Source organism: Siniperca chuatsi, linkage group LG17, assembly GCF_020085105.1.
Source record: "Siniperca chuatsi isolate FFG_IHB_CAS linkage group LG17, ASM2008510v1, whole genome shotgun sequence".
Lineage (NCBI taxonomy): Eukaryota > Metazoa > Chordata > Actinopteri > Centrarchiformes > Sinipercidae > Siniperca > Siniperca chuatsi.
Window position 1 is genome coordinate 10,953,909 of NC_058058.1, and position 16,709 is coordinate 10,970,617.

The following is a 16,709-nucleotide window of genomic DNA, read 5'->3' on the forward strand; positions in this document are numbered from 1 at the left end:
GGAGGGATGGGAAGGGTAGGGGGCGGGATGTCTGGGTGAGGAATAAAAGCCACAGGCAGCTGTTAGTGTGGATATACATTGACGTTAATAACACATATAGAAATCGGTTGCTTATTTTTTTTAATACTCAGAAGGTGATTCTTATCAGCCTTTTTGTTTTTACGTGCGTAAAAATGTACAGATCGAGTGTCTTTTGAAAAATCAATAATTTACAACACGGTAAACCAGCAAAGATTTTTTTTTTTATCATCTCTAGGTTGCACATATTTGAGTTTTTAATATGTACTATATGGCGTGTGGCCTAGAAACATCGCGATTTATATCCAGATGATGAAAACAGGAGGTAGCTATTTTCTTAAAATGGCAGAGATGGATTTAAAAACAGCCACATCCACGATGGAAGCATTGGTTCGTATCAGTGTGAGTATAGCCTGTATGTCTGTGTTTGTGTTGTAATTGGATGTATAAGTCAAATAAGTTTGTTTTTATTTCATAACGACTAGCCTACAGCCTGTTTTTTAAATGGAGAACCGAATTAACGGTTTGGATGTCACGTCTCCATGTTTCACCTGCCGGACCTTCTGTAAAATGGGGCCTTCATATATTTTTCTGCACCCAGATTAAATGCTGTTGAAATAAAATTAAATACAAAAGATATTGTCTATCCTCAGTATTTGCTGTAGAAAATCAAAAGCCTATGGTTCGTTATGTTTCCTTGATGCTGTAATCCTCGTTAATGGAGGTCCTAAAATGCCCCGGTAGCCCACACCAGACTCGAGCTAAATTCCTCCTCAGAATTGGAAGAAAATATTCTCTGTCTTTGATTAGATACGAGGATGTTTCAAACATTATCAAATGACATAACAGTGTGGGTGCAGACTGGAATGACACGTTTCTTTTTTGGATGGCCGTTTCCATGGAGACGAGATGCAGGACCTTCGGCTGTTGCTGAGGCAAGGGAGAAGTGTTTGTGGGTGCTGCTTGTAGCATCGGCCGTTATAGGGTTAAAACATATATGTAATTTGCAGAGATGGCTACAATAGAGCATGGTGGACTGACTAGAGGTTTGTGCACATGTTACAGCGCATACCACATTAAAACAGTTACATCTTTGGATGCTGTCGAATCAGCCACCATACAGTAATCCTTTCCTGCAGACCCCATCTTACCGGCGCGGGGGGCTCATTGCTCGCGATGCAATGCCTCAAACCCCTCCCCTCTTTCCAACAGGCAGCGCTCTCTTGATGCTGGAAATATACACGTAGTCTACTGCCATGGCGCCTAGATTCCAGGTGAAGGTAAGGATGCGCTGTCGCATCGCCTGTTTTACGCCTTCGCCAAGCCGGGCTCAGCATTAGCAGTGCGCACTATTCATTTGAGGTGGATACAACAGGCCCACATTTTGTCGTGGTGTATGTAGCCGGCTGGAATGGCAATAGCCTGAAAATGCGAAAGGCTAAAGGCTAGAGGAGGAAAGAAAGGCAGGCCGAAGTTGACATTGGAGAATGACACAGAGAGTCTGAGGTGGGCTGAGGGAGAAAGTAGGTTATTTTAATTACTCCAATGTAATGCTTCAATATGGGTAGTTTTTTTCGCAGCAGCCTAATTCTGTCTCATCTGGGAAACGTGTCTGCAGCTGTATTATTTTATTTGACTATGTAAACTGGGAAGATAGTGCTTTCATCAATCAACTTGTGTGTGTGTGTGTGCATGAGTTTTGCCATCCAGCTGTATAACATTATGTGAGTTCTTAACCTTATTAACATCAAGTGGACATGCAGGAATTTACTGTTTATTATCACCTGTATATTATGCCTACTGATTCTGCATCTCCATCCCCCAGAAACTGTGATTGTAACAGTGGTTTATGGTGTGCTGTGATAAGCTGTCCCGGTGCTGCATCACATCACATCACAGTGACAAAATCCCCAAACCCCCCTATGCAGCACAGTCAGTCAGTTTGTCTTGTCCTGGTTTTTTGAAGTTAACTCATAGTGATGTAGATGTGCTGCCGCTGGCCGTGCAACAGTTTGGGCTGTAGGTTGAGGTTGTGTGTCAAGGGCATCCATGAAGCAAAAGAAAGCAGGCCGTCTTGACTATGCAATATCTCCTGTGCTGCACTAACAAATCCCGACTGAACACAAACTCTCAGTAATTATCACACATACAGTGTAGGGAAATGGATAAAGGAACAGGTCCCTTTAACAATCTCATCATTTATGAGGCAGGGTAGTCTTGTGATTAGACTAACTGTAGCTGTGAAGTCACAGGTTTCTGCAACAGCCATTGTGTCCTTTTACTGTCAAATCCATGTCCTTCAGCAGGACCATGACACGCTAACTTCTCCAGAGGTGCAGCTTTTCAACCCTCAGCTATGACCACTGTGGTTAGGTAGACTCAAGGTAGCAGTGAAGTACGTCTCCCCTAAATACAAATTAACAAATCCATTCATCTGTACATTATGAGGAGAAGCTGATTAAATATCCTGAAAAGTAAAGTTTATTCTTGCTGAACACTTACACTATGTTAAATGCATAATCCACTGTGTCTTTGCACTGAATATTTTGTCCTGTTCCCCATTGCACCATAGGTCAGTATGTAGGCTACTCCTCAGTGTGTATATTAAGGTGCTGAGTAAAAAACATGTCATAAATACAGAAAACTACTGGACCGTCTCACAGTGTTACAAAAGCATATGCGACTCCTGGCTAAAGAGCTCATGTTCGTATGCAGAGCGGCAATATAAAAGGATGCACTCTGTGCGGCGGTTAAATATTTAATGCCTGGTCTTTATTCATATTTAACAAGAATGATGGCCGATGTTGCCTGTCTGAGACAGCTTTTCACATTGCCCAGTCTCTCTCTCAGTTCAGTCTCTTTATGTCCTACGATACTGTACGTCCTCGGTGGTACACCTGCAGGAAGGGCTGGGTATGAAACCTCAATACCATCCGTAGCGCTGATTATCGAAAACTGTCAAGTACAGAAAACTGGCTTTTAAGTGCCTGGTCAGATTCATCGTCTTTAATCAGATTTGATTTAAATTAAAATGTTGCAAATTTTAGATTAAGTTCTTGTACGGCTGCTTCCCTTTATGCAAAGTTTAACATTTGAAAGCTTTGGCTACTTTTGTTCAATGAAAATCAAAAAAAATGTTTATATTTCTCATAGTAAGGTATTGAAAAAGTATTGTTTTGGTATTGGAAGACAAAACTCAGCTATTGTCTCAGCATTAGTATTGAAAATACCTGCACATTTTACTTTTCTTTAATCCCTTTTAAGTCTAATTGTGCACATTTGTTCCTCTCAGTGTGTTACATGCTCTTACATGTTGTCTTGAAGGTTTAATAAATTAATTCTGGCTTGGAAATCTTTGAATAGTCAACCTATTTTTCTGTAAGAAAAGTGAAATAATGTTCAGCAGCCTTTGCAGATCATAACCCCTCACTCCTTTGCCTCTGACAGTCTAACATGAAGAGCCTGGAGCGTGAGCTGCATTGCCCTGTGTGTAAGGACATAGTCAAACAGCCTGTGGTGCTGCCATGCCAGCACAGCGTCTGCCTCATGTGTGCCTCGGAGGTTTTAGTGGCAAATGGCTACCCGCTTCCAGAGCTTCCCCCAGAGCCAAACTCCCCAGCCTCCACACCCAATACCCGCTCACCCCGCCAGGCCCGCAGGCCTACACCTAAAGCTGAGCAGCGACCTATTGACCGCGTGCTGCGGGCAGGTTTGGAATACCTCTTCATATCAATTTAATCTGTTGAGGGGTGAGAGAAGGGGAATATGTATGTTTTGTGTGGATAAAAGATTCTTCTTTAAAGATTATATGTAGGCTTTTGCTTTGTATTGCAATTTGACATGCAGTGAAAAGGAACAGAAAGATGTGATTACATCTTAGTTAAACCTTTACCTTAATTTCACTGTCAGACCATGATCAATATGCAATATTTATGTTGGGAAAACAGATCCTCTCCCGTCATTTTCTGTCTTCCTCTGCTCACAACTGATTTTTCTTCTTGGTTTGAGGTCCCCACCCGCCTTCGCCATCCATGCCCCGGTCTCCGGGATATGGGACGTATCCAGGGCGACGCCGTAAGGAGGGCCCACCCCTGGTGATGATGTTCCCCTGTGTCCCCTGCGGCCGAGATGTGGAACTGGGAGAGAAGGGCCTTACTGACTGTCTGCGCAACCTCACTTTGGAGCGTATAGTGGAGAGGTAATATTGTCCTTCAGTCATTATGATGTTTGGGGCCAAACGTACATGAATAGAGGACTTGGGCCTGAACAACAGAAGGTGTGGGAATGTGTCCAGCTCTGATTGTAATTATTCAGCAGCAACTGAGCTGCTGAAGAATCCTGCAGAGCGTGCACTGCAAAACACTGTAGCTACCATGGCTGACTGCATGCTTCCATTGTCTAGTAGCTTTGTGGTCACTTTATCACCTATTCAGTACGGTTTGTGTCACTCTCACAGTGGCCCTTTTGCCCTCTCATTTTCTGAGTTTTCATAACCTTTCATTTGGCTTTGGTTAGCATTTTGTCCATAATTGTTTTATGTATATAACTAAAGGCGAAAGCAATCTTTCTATTCTTCCTTCCCTTGCTGCTGTCCCACCACTAGGTACAGGCACACAGTGAGTCTGGGCAGTGTGGCTGTGATGTGCCAGTTCTGTAAGCCGCCTCAAGCTCTGGAGGCCACCAAGGGCTGTGCTGACTGCAGGTCCAATTTCTGTAACGAGTGCTTCAAGCTGTATCACCCGTGGGGGACGCCACGGGCACAGCATGAACATATCCAGCCTACACTCAACTTCAGACCAAAGGTAAGACACTGGGACACTTATACACGTCTACGTATTTAATAATAAGATATCATAAACTTCATTTTCATATCACTTCTGAAAAAATATGTAATTAAGCGTTTAAACCCTTTGGTACAACTTTGTAATACGGCACCCTTCATAAAGAATGTATAAGTTGTAACTAATGGCTTAATTAATGGTTAATAAATCCTTAACTAATGCATTATTGATCAGTTATAAGCCAATCAGAAAAAATGTTCAGGTTGCTAGGTTGTGAAAAAAAATCTCCTTGATGGTTGGTGTTATAATAAATACCCATGGATTTCTCACTTTCTAATAAGCCATTGAGCCTGCAGTTATAAAATATACTCTGCAGTTGTAAGTGGTTAATAAATGGAGTTTGGTTCTGTCACGGTGGGTTATACAGGGCAATGGGGATTGGACCCGAACGCAGACAGAAGAGGCAAACTGGTGCAGTTCAATGATTTATTGTGAGAAATAAATATATAGACAATATAAGAAAAGCATCAGGACTGGTATATGTAGTGAGCGGCTGATGAGGAAAGTGAGAACAGGTAACCAGGTGAACAAGCAGAAGGTCAGGTGACTGCAGGGCTGATAAGGGAAGTGAGAACAGGTGAGTGAGGAAGTCTGGTGGAAAGTCTGAGGGCATCTGGTGGATGGCTCAAGAAAGGCAGGTCTGCGGAGTAGGGAGAAGTGAGCAGGGGCTGGAGACAGGGGCAGAGAGAGAGAGTAATGCAGAGGGCTGGGGATGAGAGTGTGTGGCTGCAGGAAGGGAGTGAGGCAAACTGTGACAGGTCCAGTTTCTCCACAGAACTTGGAAGGTCTTCCTGATTAATTGAAGAGCTAGCTAAAAATACAGCATCATCCTGAAGGAGGATGATTTTTCACAACCTGGCAGCCCCAAAGCAGGTAATAGCTTTTAACTGATCAATAAAGCTTTAGAAATTATGTATTTAACACAATAAACCCATTAGTTACAACTTGTAAAGCCCTCAAAGTGGTACCAACCTTTGTATGTAAAACTGTAATACTGTTTCTGTGTTCACATTACAAGTGAATTGATCTAAATTAGATTTTTGTGCTCTCTTAATAAGACACAGATCTTATTTTTGACTTAGCAGTGTGAACACAAAAGTCCAATGTTTTCATATCAGATTTGGGCCAAAATATGTGTATACATTTATTTTAAATGAAAATAAAAAATACCTTTACATTTACTTTATGCCTATGTTTTTCGGGACCTTCTGACTTCTGTTGGATAAAGACTTTCCTCTAAACAGAAGATTGGCCCTGTGGCACTGAGATGTTTCATAAATATACACACATCCTTATAATAATGATGTACTCTTTCTCCCTTCAGGTAAAATGTGCTTCAGATAAATAAGTTTAGATTTAATTTGGCTCCTATCCTCAGGTTCTGACCTGTCCGGAGCATGACCAGGAAAAACTACAGTTCTATTGTAGGTCCTGTCAGCGGCTGCTCTGCCCTCTCTGCAAACTGCGCCGCATCCACACCGGACACAAAATCCTGCCAGTGGCCCATGCTTACCAAGCCCTGAAGGTATGATACTGAATCTGACACGATCTGGACTGGGTTTCTCCAAATGTCCTGCCAAAAAAAATAAAATTCACCTGACACCTGTTTCACAGATGAAAAATAAAATGAAGGAACTTAGAAAGATTATCCTGGTAAAACCTTTTTTTCAACTGTTCTTAAGTCATAAACACAGGAGAGAAAACTATTTAGATCAGACTTAGAAAATGGATCAGCATAATTGTTTTTTCTCACTTGCCTCTCAGAGCTTTTGTATGGTTCTGAAAAACACACATTAACACTTAAACATATAAACAAGGATATAAGATTGGAAAATAGTGTTCATATGAATGATGTGAAGGCTTCTATTCTCTTACTTTTTACAGGGAAAATCTTTGTTTTATGCTCATCATTCACTGTTTCACACATTAATGTGTTTACATTACCTAAAATTATACTTTTATGTTAGTAAAGGAAAGTATCTCAATTTTGGAATTAGATTATATTTAGTCAGCAGTATGCAGGCTTGATATTTGTTTCTTTACCTTTTAAAGTTTAATTATTTAGTGAATGAATTTTACATAGTGAAGTGATGCAGTGACATTTAAAAAGTGCATTATATCAAAATGTTAAAAAGCAGCTTTCAATATATCAGAGACAAGCAACTTAGAACATACAGTAGAATAGAACTGTACAGTAAATGGGCTAATGCAGAGTTAATGCTGTGTGTAACAATTAAGCAGTCTGGTGTGTATTTGTTGTTTGTATGTTATGTTTTTGCTGTTTATTTGACAGGAGAAGATTATGAAGGAGATGAACTACATTCTGTCCAACCAGGACACAGTTCTGGCTCAGATTACCCAGCTGGAGAGTTCCATCACTCAGACTGAGGTGATTAATACTTTGGGCTGACAAAATGTTGCTGAACATGGAATTAACACCAGTCAGCAGCTAAATACCATAAAACTGTCGAGGTTGCTGTCAGTTGATTTGTACTTTTTGTTTCTTTGGCAGACAGCCAACTTGTGTTTGCTCACACTTTCCTTTGTGACCTCACTCATAATTGTTGAAAGTTGACTAAAAAGATTGCTGGTAACTCTTTATTTTAGACATCCAACTATTTACCATTTTTGAGCAGTAAATAAACCATTAATACGTTGTTTATAATATACTATAATGTAGTTGTAAGCAGATATATTAACATTTTTCAACAACTAGACTATAACTCCTCCTGTGAAGCATCCATAACTGGTGTAACAGTTGAATTAATGATTGATAACACAGTGTAACATAGCTGTAATCATATTTGAACTCATTAAGACAGATTCCTCCTGAAGCTTTCAGCTGCATCTCATGGCCTTCATCAGCTGATTTGGTTTGCTTAGTCGTCATGAGAGTGAGGAAGAAATGTTTATAAATAAATACTGTATAAATTAATGAATATATTAATTAAATACTTAATATTAATATAAAATATGAATAAATACTGTACCCCATGTAATTACAACAGTGTCATATTATATTGTTATTTATTATCTGTATATACACCAGTTATGGAGTTATAGCCTAGTTGTTGACAGTAATAAAGACAATGCCCTTACAGCTGCTTACAACTACATTATAGTGTGTTATAAATCATTTATTAATTGTTTATATACTTCTTTTTATATACTAAATAGGGGAGGCCAAAAAATGTCACTGGCTTAGGGAGAGACATCATCACATGTATTATGTTTGATGTCAAAGTTGTTCCTGGTTGATATAAAAAAATACTAATCCAGCAGGTGATACCATAAATAAAACACAGAGCCACTTTAAACCAATTAAAGGTTATTAGTGGTTTGGGTGCTCACTACTTTGTTTGTGCAACAGCTGCAGATTTTATGTGTTATTGAACCTGTCTGGCTCAGTTCTCCATTCAACTTTTTTGCTTTTGTTTTCTAGTGTGTACTGATATTACCTCTATAATCCATACTAACTTAATTCCATAAACAACAAAAAAAACAAAAACAGTCCACCTTAGCATCCAACTTTAAATGTTGCTTTTCACACAATACTGTCTGGTTGTACTGTAACTAGGAGCAGCCATTCAAAACAAGTCCTGTTTTGTATCACAGATGATTGCGTAGTTATGAATGTGTTTATGAAATTAAAATTATGATCACATTTTGTAAGATTTAGTCCATGCAATTGAATAAATGAGTAAAAACCAGCTGACACATTGTTATAAATCCTAATGTTATAGAGTGCACAGTAGTAATCTGTCCATTATAACATTTGTGTTTGGAATCTGCCACATGTGAAGGCACACACAGGCTTGTTTTCATTATTTGAATCTGCTTTTGTGTACTCTGAGCACTTTGTACGTTGTAGTAAAACTGTAAAAGGCCTTATAAATCAACCTGACTTAAAGGAGTCATCAACTAGCATCAGCTGGGTGTAAATGTTAAAACTTGTCTGTCTGTGTTATTCATCACCAGGTAAACAGTGTGTCAGCCAGAGAGCAGCTGGCTCAGAGCATCAGGGATCTGACGGCTGCTCTGGCCGAGCGCCACGCTTCGCTCACCCAGGCACTGGAGACGACGCGGCAGAAACGAGGCGAGGCGTTGGCTGCTCAAGTGGCGGAGAGACGGGGCTTGATGGAACACACAGGGCTCATGGCGTTTACCCAGGAGCTGCTGAAAGAAACAGACCAGCCCTGCTTTGTGCAGGCTGCTCGCCAGACTCATAATAGGTTTTCCATTTGTTTATCTGGCTCCGCTCTTTGTCTTGATTGAACAGATCTTAGATTATTCCTGTCTGTCTTTGTTCATTTCTTTATGTTCCTTTTCCTTTATTATTAGAACAGGTTTTACTCACATAGGTGCGAGCAAAACCTCTTCTAATAGTAATAACACACTTGTAAGATGCTTGTAATAGCAGAGTCTGCATTCCTCTTTGCATTGTTTTTTAACAGCTAAAAGGCCACTTGATGGGGCAAGTAGACTTACAGTATATGAGCATTTTAACTTGATTAGCTCTTGACAAGTGGAGCTGTGTGAAAGAAGACATGCTACTATTTGCTATATTTTTTTTTCTTGTTCATTGTTTTGTCCAGAAAATATTTTTTGAAATCAAAAACAACTGAAATAATCCTAAATGATAATGATATTCTATGTGTTTCTTATTGTCAACAAATCCCATACAAAGACCAAAAGCAGCAATAAATTGATCCTACTAACAAGTAATGTCTACGTAGCCAAAGCCTTATTCCTCTGTGCCTTAGAGCTCCACTGGGTCCAAAAACGATTAAAAACACATCAGTGAGCCACACCGTTACACTGGGTGACATGTTCCTCCATTATGATGAACGTGGTCACTGTAGTTTGTTTAGAGTCAATCCCACATACAGTACACTGTCCTGCTCCCTTAAATAACCACTAGTGCAGCAAATATGTATTAATCCGCAGGTGAAAATAGTCCCCAAGAAATTCACAATTTACTTCTCTTTGAGTAACATTTGCTAAAAACTACAGTGCCCAGCTGTTTGAGGAAATTACTTCACTGTTTTTACAAATAAAACAATATTTTTGTAACCCGTCTTTAGTAGAATTGAATGGGCTGAGTGACACAGACACGGTAGGGAAGTCTGAAAGTATTGACAGACCAACTCATTGTTGGTATTGGAAAGACACCAGCCTTATCTTTTAAAAGTGATCATGCAACCCTCCCTCCTCATTCATCTGTCTCACCCTCCCACCCATCTTGATGGAAGCATCATGTAAACACTGTTCCTCCTTCATTCGTCTAACACTGCTTTCCCTGTTTTTTACTGCACCAGGTTGAGCAAAGCAATTGAGAATCTCCAGCATTTCACTCTGGCTGCTGATCCATCATTCAGACACTTCCAGCTGGATGTCTCCAAAGAACTCAAACTCCTGACAGAGCTGAACTTCATCCAGGGTGAGAAGGAGAGTGATGAGAGGAAGGGGGAGGAAGGGAAAGGGTGGGGATGGAGATGGTGGAAGGGAAGACGCTAAGGAAGGAAGGGAGTGAAGAGGAGAAGGAGAAGAAGACAGGGGCTTTTTGATTACTTATATTGCTAATGTAGCAGAGATGCCATGAAATATAGTAAGTGAATGTAGCCAAGAGAAGATGTTAGTACAACTATGATGTTAAACTTCTAGATTTGAGTTATTCATGTAAACTCTACATTAAAAACATTTTTGTCACAGCTCCCCTGGCTCCAGTGATTGATACCCAGCGCACTCTGGCCTACGACCAGCTCTTCCTGTGCTGGCGACTGCCCCAAGACTCTGCACCCGCCTGGCACTTTTCCGTCGAGTATCGCCGCCGGGGTGTGGTACCAGGAGGAGCATCTAGAGGCGGGATCAGAGGAGGATTGGCCGCCGCCCGCTGGGGCTGGCAGCGATTGGATGAAGTGAGTGAGACCAGCGCTGTGATTGACAGGTTGGAGATGGACAGCGTGTACGTGCTGCGGGTGAGAGGCTGCAACAAGGCGGGCTACGGGGAGTACAGTGAGGAGGTGTACCTGCACACCCCGCCTGCACCAGGTGAGAGCACACACAGAACTGTTCGGTCGTCCTCATTAAGAAGTAAACAGAGAGACTTTGACTTTGCCACAGGGAAACTGCACCCAGACAACAGAGGTGTATAAAAACCCACATAACATCCCAGTTAACGAGGTGTTAATTATACTTTTAAACACTTCATGGTTTGTAGGAAAACAAATAGACTGCCATTCATGATTATGAATCATACATGCAATATATGAAACATTCATTTGCAAAGAAGAAGCAAAATTAAAAAAATAGTAGAAATGTTCTTACATTTTGTTGAAGAAACCATGTAATGCAATGTCAGTCCACAGTATAACAGATAACATTACAGTACAGTTGGAAATCTGAGGCATGACATTGTTGTCTGTATAGGTTGTAACAGTTGACAACAGGGTACCTCTCATGTCCACATTATATGGCCAAATGCATTTACAACGAACTGTTGGTGACTATAAAAAGGTTGTCTGCTCTGATGAATCCTAGTATCAAATGTGGCATAAACATGAGGTGATGGACCATGCATGGTTACAATAGGCCACGTTTCTTGCCTCATTGGCTGTCGGTGTATTCCTAGATCTCAGCAATTAACTTTATGATTACAATATTGTTTTTATTATTAGGAAATACATCCATAACTATGAAAATAGTTAAGACCTAAATAGCAGTAAACTGGGATTATCCTTTAACTTGTGCTAAAAAAGGAGAATGTCAGAAGGATCATCCCCCACCTGCATAAGGTGTCCAGAATGTGTTTTTTTTATACATTTCTTTTTGTATCTTCCAAATAACTCTTAGTCTTTTTTGCATAATGACTTATAACCACTTAAATCAGTGACAAGTGTATGACAGCTATAAAAAAAAATCTCATTATAGCCATACAGCAAGCTGTAGCTGCTGTCATCCAGGAGCCATTCATCTCTTCACACCTACTATTATTTATCAAGCACAATAAAAGCATTAGGATGGTTGCCATGGTGAGCAGTTAATAATTCATTCTTTTTCCTTTTTGCCCATTCCCATATTCTTTTCCCAATTTTTTCCACCTCTTTCTCTACTTTCAACACATCCCCACTTACTTACTCACTTACTCTTTATTTCTTCATCTTTTTCTCATGTATTATTTCCATTTCACAGCTTTGTACTTGTCATCCTCTTCTGCGCTACTTCCACGCTGCCAACCTACATGCCTCCTACGGAACGTAAGAAGTGCACTCATATCTCTTGACTGCCCCTCTGTAACCCCATACAACATAATTATCTCTACTCCTCTATCTTTGTGGTCATCCCATGCATCCTCTGTTCTTCCACCCCCATCTTGACACCCACACACTCCCACTGCCTCCCACTCTATAATGAGATCTGTCCGAGTGCTGATGAGGTTTGCAGTTTGTTAAGACGTGAGGCTTAACAACATGGATCGGGTTCAGATCCAGGGCTTTTTAATGATGAAGTGGTGAACTCCTTGTGTCCCCGTAGGCTGTTTTTCCTTCTTGCTATTGCGTATGTTCCCTCTGTAAATTGTACTTCCTTTGGAAAAATCTGCACTCCCCACAGCCAGAGCTTCTTTGTGATGCCTTCTATATTTTACTCCCTGAGTCATCAATTTATAGATCAGTGTCCTTTTCTCTTCCAGTGCTGGTGGGAGGAGGTGCATGCCTGCTCTCTGTTCCTCTCCCCCTACATTTACTCTGCACTTCTCTTCTCTTTGTTGCTTTCTGACTGTAAATCTGTACCACTTTCCCTCTGTTACCTCCCAAACTTCTCCTGCTGCTTCTAAAACCCCTACATGTCATTTTTGAATGCACCTGTCTCTTTGTCTTCCCTCTCCCCTCACGTCTACTTCTTCTCCCCTCCCTTCTCTTTCGGTTTTTCCTTCACTTTCCTTTTGTCTGCTGTGCCCTCTCTCCCGTCTCCTCCCAGTGCTCAACTTCTACCTGGACTCTCGCTGGGGTCTCCATGCTGACCGGCTGGTGGTCAGTAAAGAGCAGCGCTGTGCTCGCAGTGTCCCTGGTCTCTCTCTGCTGCAGGCCGCTGACAACGCCCTCACTTCCTGTCACCTGACCTCAGACCTCCTGGTGGGGGATGTGGCTATTACACAGGGACGGCACTACTGGGCATGCTCAGTGGAGCCTGGGTCATACCTAGTGAAGGTAAGTAAATTCTAGTAGTACATATTTTATGTACTGAATACTACATACTATTAGTGCATACTACCCAGTATGAGGAATGCAGTATGCCACGATCAGACTTTAATATTTAAGCAGAAGTGACATTGAAAGGCTTGGTTTCAAATCTTATGCTTTTCTCAATAACAATCAATATTCTTGACTAAATAAGCAACAGCCCTAGTTCAAGTTTTAAACAACTATCAAATTTTCACTCAAATGTCGCTAAATCCTGATTGGTGCGTGGAGGTATATGTCCACCTTTTTCCAACTAAGCCCCACCCACTTCAAATTAGCTAGAGGAGCACAGAGAAAGACAATTATGTTTGGACAAAGAGAAATGTCTTCAAATAAATCACCTTATAGTGAGCATTTGGTCTTCGAACAATGTCCCCAAACTGGGTTGTTTCTAAGGGAATGACACGTTTGCACAGTTATGGGATGGTTTTGAGATTGTACTTATTTTTTTGTTATAATATTGTATAAATACACATACTTCGATAAGCATATCTTAATACCCATATGTGCATCGTAACACTCCACATTCTAAAATTTGCTATTAGTAGTATGAAATGTTTGTACATAGTGACTACGGATGTGAGGCTTATGAGCACAATTATTTTTCATGAAATTGTATAAATAATCACCAGTGAAAGGACTATCATCTCGTCAATATGCTTGTATTTCTGCTTCACTTGAAATAATTGTAAATGAGAATAGAGAGAACTAGATCAGTTGGTTATGTGAGGATTAGCTACAAGTGAAATGCTTACTTAATTACAAATTGATCGATTTTTGTCTTTTTTAACAGGTGGGAGTTGGTCTTGAATCCAAACTGCAAGAGTGGTTTCACCTTCCACAAGACATGGCCAGTCCCCGGTGAATAGCTGCTAGAATATGAAATAGAAATTAATTGACAGAATTAAAAGAAATAGTAGTGTGTAATCAGTGGTGGAAAACAACTATGTACATTTACTCAAGTACTGTACTTGAAGTACAATTTTAAGGTACCCCTTTGGCTTGTGACCCTCACTAAAAAGCAGTGTCTGGTTAGAGCTCCTTGTCACCTTTCAGGTGTCTATAAGTTGTTAGCACTTCCACTTCCACCAAAGAGACATTTTCCCTCTAAATCTAAGTCACAACTATACAAATTTGTGAAGCAGGACTTAGTTTTTTCTTTCTTCTTGCCTCAATAACCATCTCACAACCCCTCAGATTTATCTTGTGACCCTTTGGAGGGAGCCTGACCTCCAGGTTGGGAAATGCTCCAGCTCCTGTAGTCCACTACAGAATCTAAAGTAGCTAAAACTAGCTCCACCTTGACCAGCTACAACAGTACAATGGTGCTAACACATTGATGCATCAGTATTACCAGTCGAATTATATCTTATTTAATAATATATCAGTCAGAGGGGAAATTTTATCTGCAGAACTAGTACTTTTGATTCTTTAAAAAAAACATTTTGATGATAATATGTCTGTACTTGTACTTAAGTAGGATTTTAAATGCAGGAGTTTTTCTTGTACTGGAGTATTTTTACATTGTTGTATTGGTACTTTTACTTAAGTCATCCTCATTTTTCAAACTGCTCTCTCTCTCCAGCTATGACCCAGACAGTGGTCATGACAGCGGAGCAGAGGATGCCCTGGACTCTGCTCCACCATTCTGCTTCCTCACTATGGGGATGGGTAAGATCTACCTGCCCCAGCACAGCTACCACCACCACAGTAACCATGGGAACGGTATCCGCGACCCCATCAGCAATGGCCCCTCCTCACCCACAGGCCTCACATACCCGCTGCCGCCCCGACTCGGTGTGTGCCTTGACTTTGAGAAGGGTCGCGTCACCTTCTACGATGCCCACTCTCTGCGACCTTTGTGGGAAGGTCATGTAGATTGCTCCGGCCCCATTTGCCCGGCTTTCTGTTTCATTGGAGGAGGGGCGCTGCAACTGCAGGAGCTGGTAGCTAATCGCAATGCAGATCAGACTCCAGTCAGAAGGGTAACCATCCAACCCCGTGTCTCTAATTCAAATAACAAATGACGGCTGATCTAAGGTCATATGGTAATTTGGAATGTAATTGGTAATTGTGAAGTATTTACTCAGCTAGAGCAAAAAGTTAGACATCTCAGCGATTTTGTTTTGTATTTAATTTTCTTTGTACAAGAAAATGTTTCTATAGCAACAAATATGCAATGTAATTAAGTTTTTTACATTTTTGTTATATGCAGTTTTGCAAAAATGATTGCTTAAGTAGTGTCTGGTATATCCAGCACTTAATATGTTATTATATCTTTGATGCTTGCACTTGTAGCCAGACTATATTGCATACATTTATAAAGCTAATGTAGATACAGCACCACACAAAGTCGTCCTTCCAGTAGAAGCTTTTACTCTGTCATTTCATGTCCTTAATGTTAAAAGCTTAAGCTTATGTTTTAGAGATATAAATATTATGTGAGTAAAAAAAAGGCCTCAACTATTTTATTGCATCTATAACTAAACTTGTGTTTAACCACAGAGATTTCTTTCGGTGAACACTTTTCAGTCACCCATTATGATCCCAACCAAAGTGATTGTTTTTCTGGGATTTAAATGTGGTAAATTAGAGGTAGAGAGGAACAATGAGGCAGTACTGTAATTAGAAGCTCCAATTATACCTCTGCTGCACAGCTAATCACTAGTTTCTGCGATTCTGTTTGTGCATTGCTATTTTGTATTTCAAATACATGAGTCTGATGTCTGTGTGTGTGTGTGTGTGTGTGTGTGTATGTGTGTGTGTGTGCATGTGTGTTTCCTTCCCTAAGTGCATGGGTACGTGTGTGGTTTGACTGATAACAGCATTGATTCATTGGCTGGCGGAAAAAAGTTGTTTTTTCGCAAACAATACTTTTGCTTTTTTTTCAACCTTAGTTGATTGTAAGTTAGAAGGCAGTGCTTCTTCTGAAACAATTAGCAGCTTAAATCCATGTAAACTTCACCTGCTGGCAGAATGTTTGCAAAAGACAAATGGAATAAGAAAATAAACACTGAATAAATGCAAATTGTTTAAATTACAAAAACACCTTCTGTTTCCTTTTGTTGTCGTCTCTGTTAGAATTCTGCTTCATCCAGTTCTTCAGTCGTTCATAATGACCTACTTCGCTGTGAGGATGAATCTTTACCGTTGTTTCACCACAAGGGTGCAGCAAGACATAGCAGAACACCAGATACAGCTCCAGCCTCGTCTTAACACGCTGCAGCTATTGTAATCAGAACATTTTTATTTGGAAAGATGAATAATTTGACCCATTATCCATACAAATAGTCCTTCGTTATATGACATTGGCAAACATAGATTTTAAAATGTGCTGTTGAAAAGTGGAAACTGGAAACTTTGGCAGGCTTTTCCAAATCTCCTCCTAACACTGCAGATTTGCTTTTATGGATCTCTTACTTTTATGGATCTTTAAAGAATATATCACCTGCCTTTTTTGTTATTATGTTCCCAATTAACAGTACAGTTTCTGCCTTTACTCTTTTATCTATAACCATATATGCATTGCCACACATTGATTGGTCACTGATAGCCATGATAATAAATTACTGGTATAACAACACACAAACCTTTACACATGTTGGCTGAT

The 16,709-nt window shown here is 40.3% G+C and overlaps 1 protein-coding gene across 4 annotated transcripts; it reads left to right on the plus strand.

Moving 5' to 3' along the window:
• Window positions 1–80: 80 nt before the first annotated feature.
• On the plus strand, window positions 81–16,145 carry trim46b (tripartite motif containing 46b). 4 transcript variants are annotated; one of them, XR_006375322.1, is made up of 12 exons: window positions 81–420; window positions 3,466–3,727; window positions 4,027–4,216; window positions 4,622–4,820; window positions 6,238–6,384; window positions 7,153–7,248; window positions 8,838–9,091; window positions 10,178–10,299; window positions 10,572–10,910; window positions 12,051–12,115; window positions 12,837–13,066; window positions 13,893–13,960. XR_006375322.1 is itself a non-coding variant. In XM_044172594.1 (12 exons), exons 1-12 carry the CDS (start codon window positions 328–330, stop codon window positions 15,124–15,126), a joined length of 2,442 nt encoding a protein of 813 aa, XP_044028529.1. In that variant the 5' UTR covers window positions 90–327; the 3' UTR covers window positions 15,127–16,145. The 4 variants fall into 4 exon arrangements, 3 of the variants coding, with proteins under 3 accessions (XP_044028529.1, XP_044028530.1, XP_044028532.1); XM_044172594.1 differs by lacking the exon at window positions 12,051–12,115 and adding an exon at window positions 14,685–16,145 and having other exon boundaries at window positions 90–420; XM_044172595.1 differs by lacking the exon at window positions 12,051–12,115 and adding an exon at window positions 14,685–16,145 and having other exon boundaries at window positions 91–408.
• The last annotated feature ends 564 nt before the right edge of the window (window positions 16,146–16,709 follow it).

Excerpts from the sequence above, each read along its gene's own strand:
- trim46b (XM_044172594.1), top strand. The coding sequence starts at position 328 with ATGATGAAAACAGGAGGTAGCTATTTTCTTAAAATGGCAGAGATGGAT. Across the intron at positions 421-3,465 it reads AAGCATTGGTTCGTATCAGT|TCTAACATGAAGAGCCTGGA; the intron begins GTGAGTATAGCC and ends TGCCTCTGACAG. Across the intron at positions 10,300-10,571 it reads AGAGCTGAACTTCATCCAGG|CTCCCCTGGCTCCAGTGATT; the intron begins GTGAGAAGGAGA and ends TTTTTGTCACAG.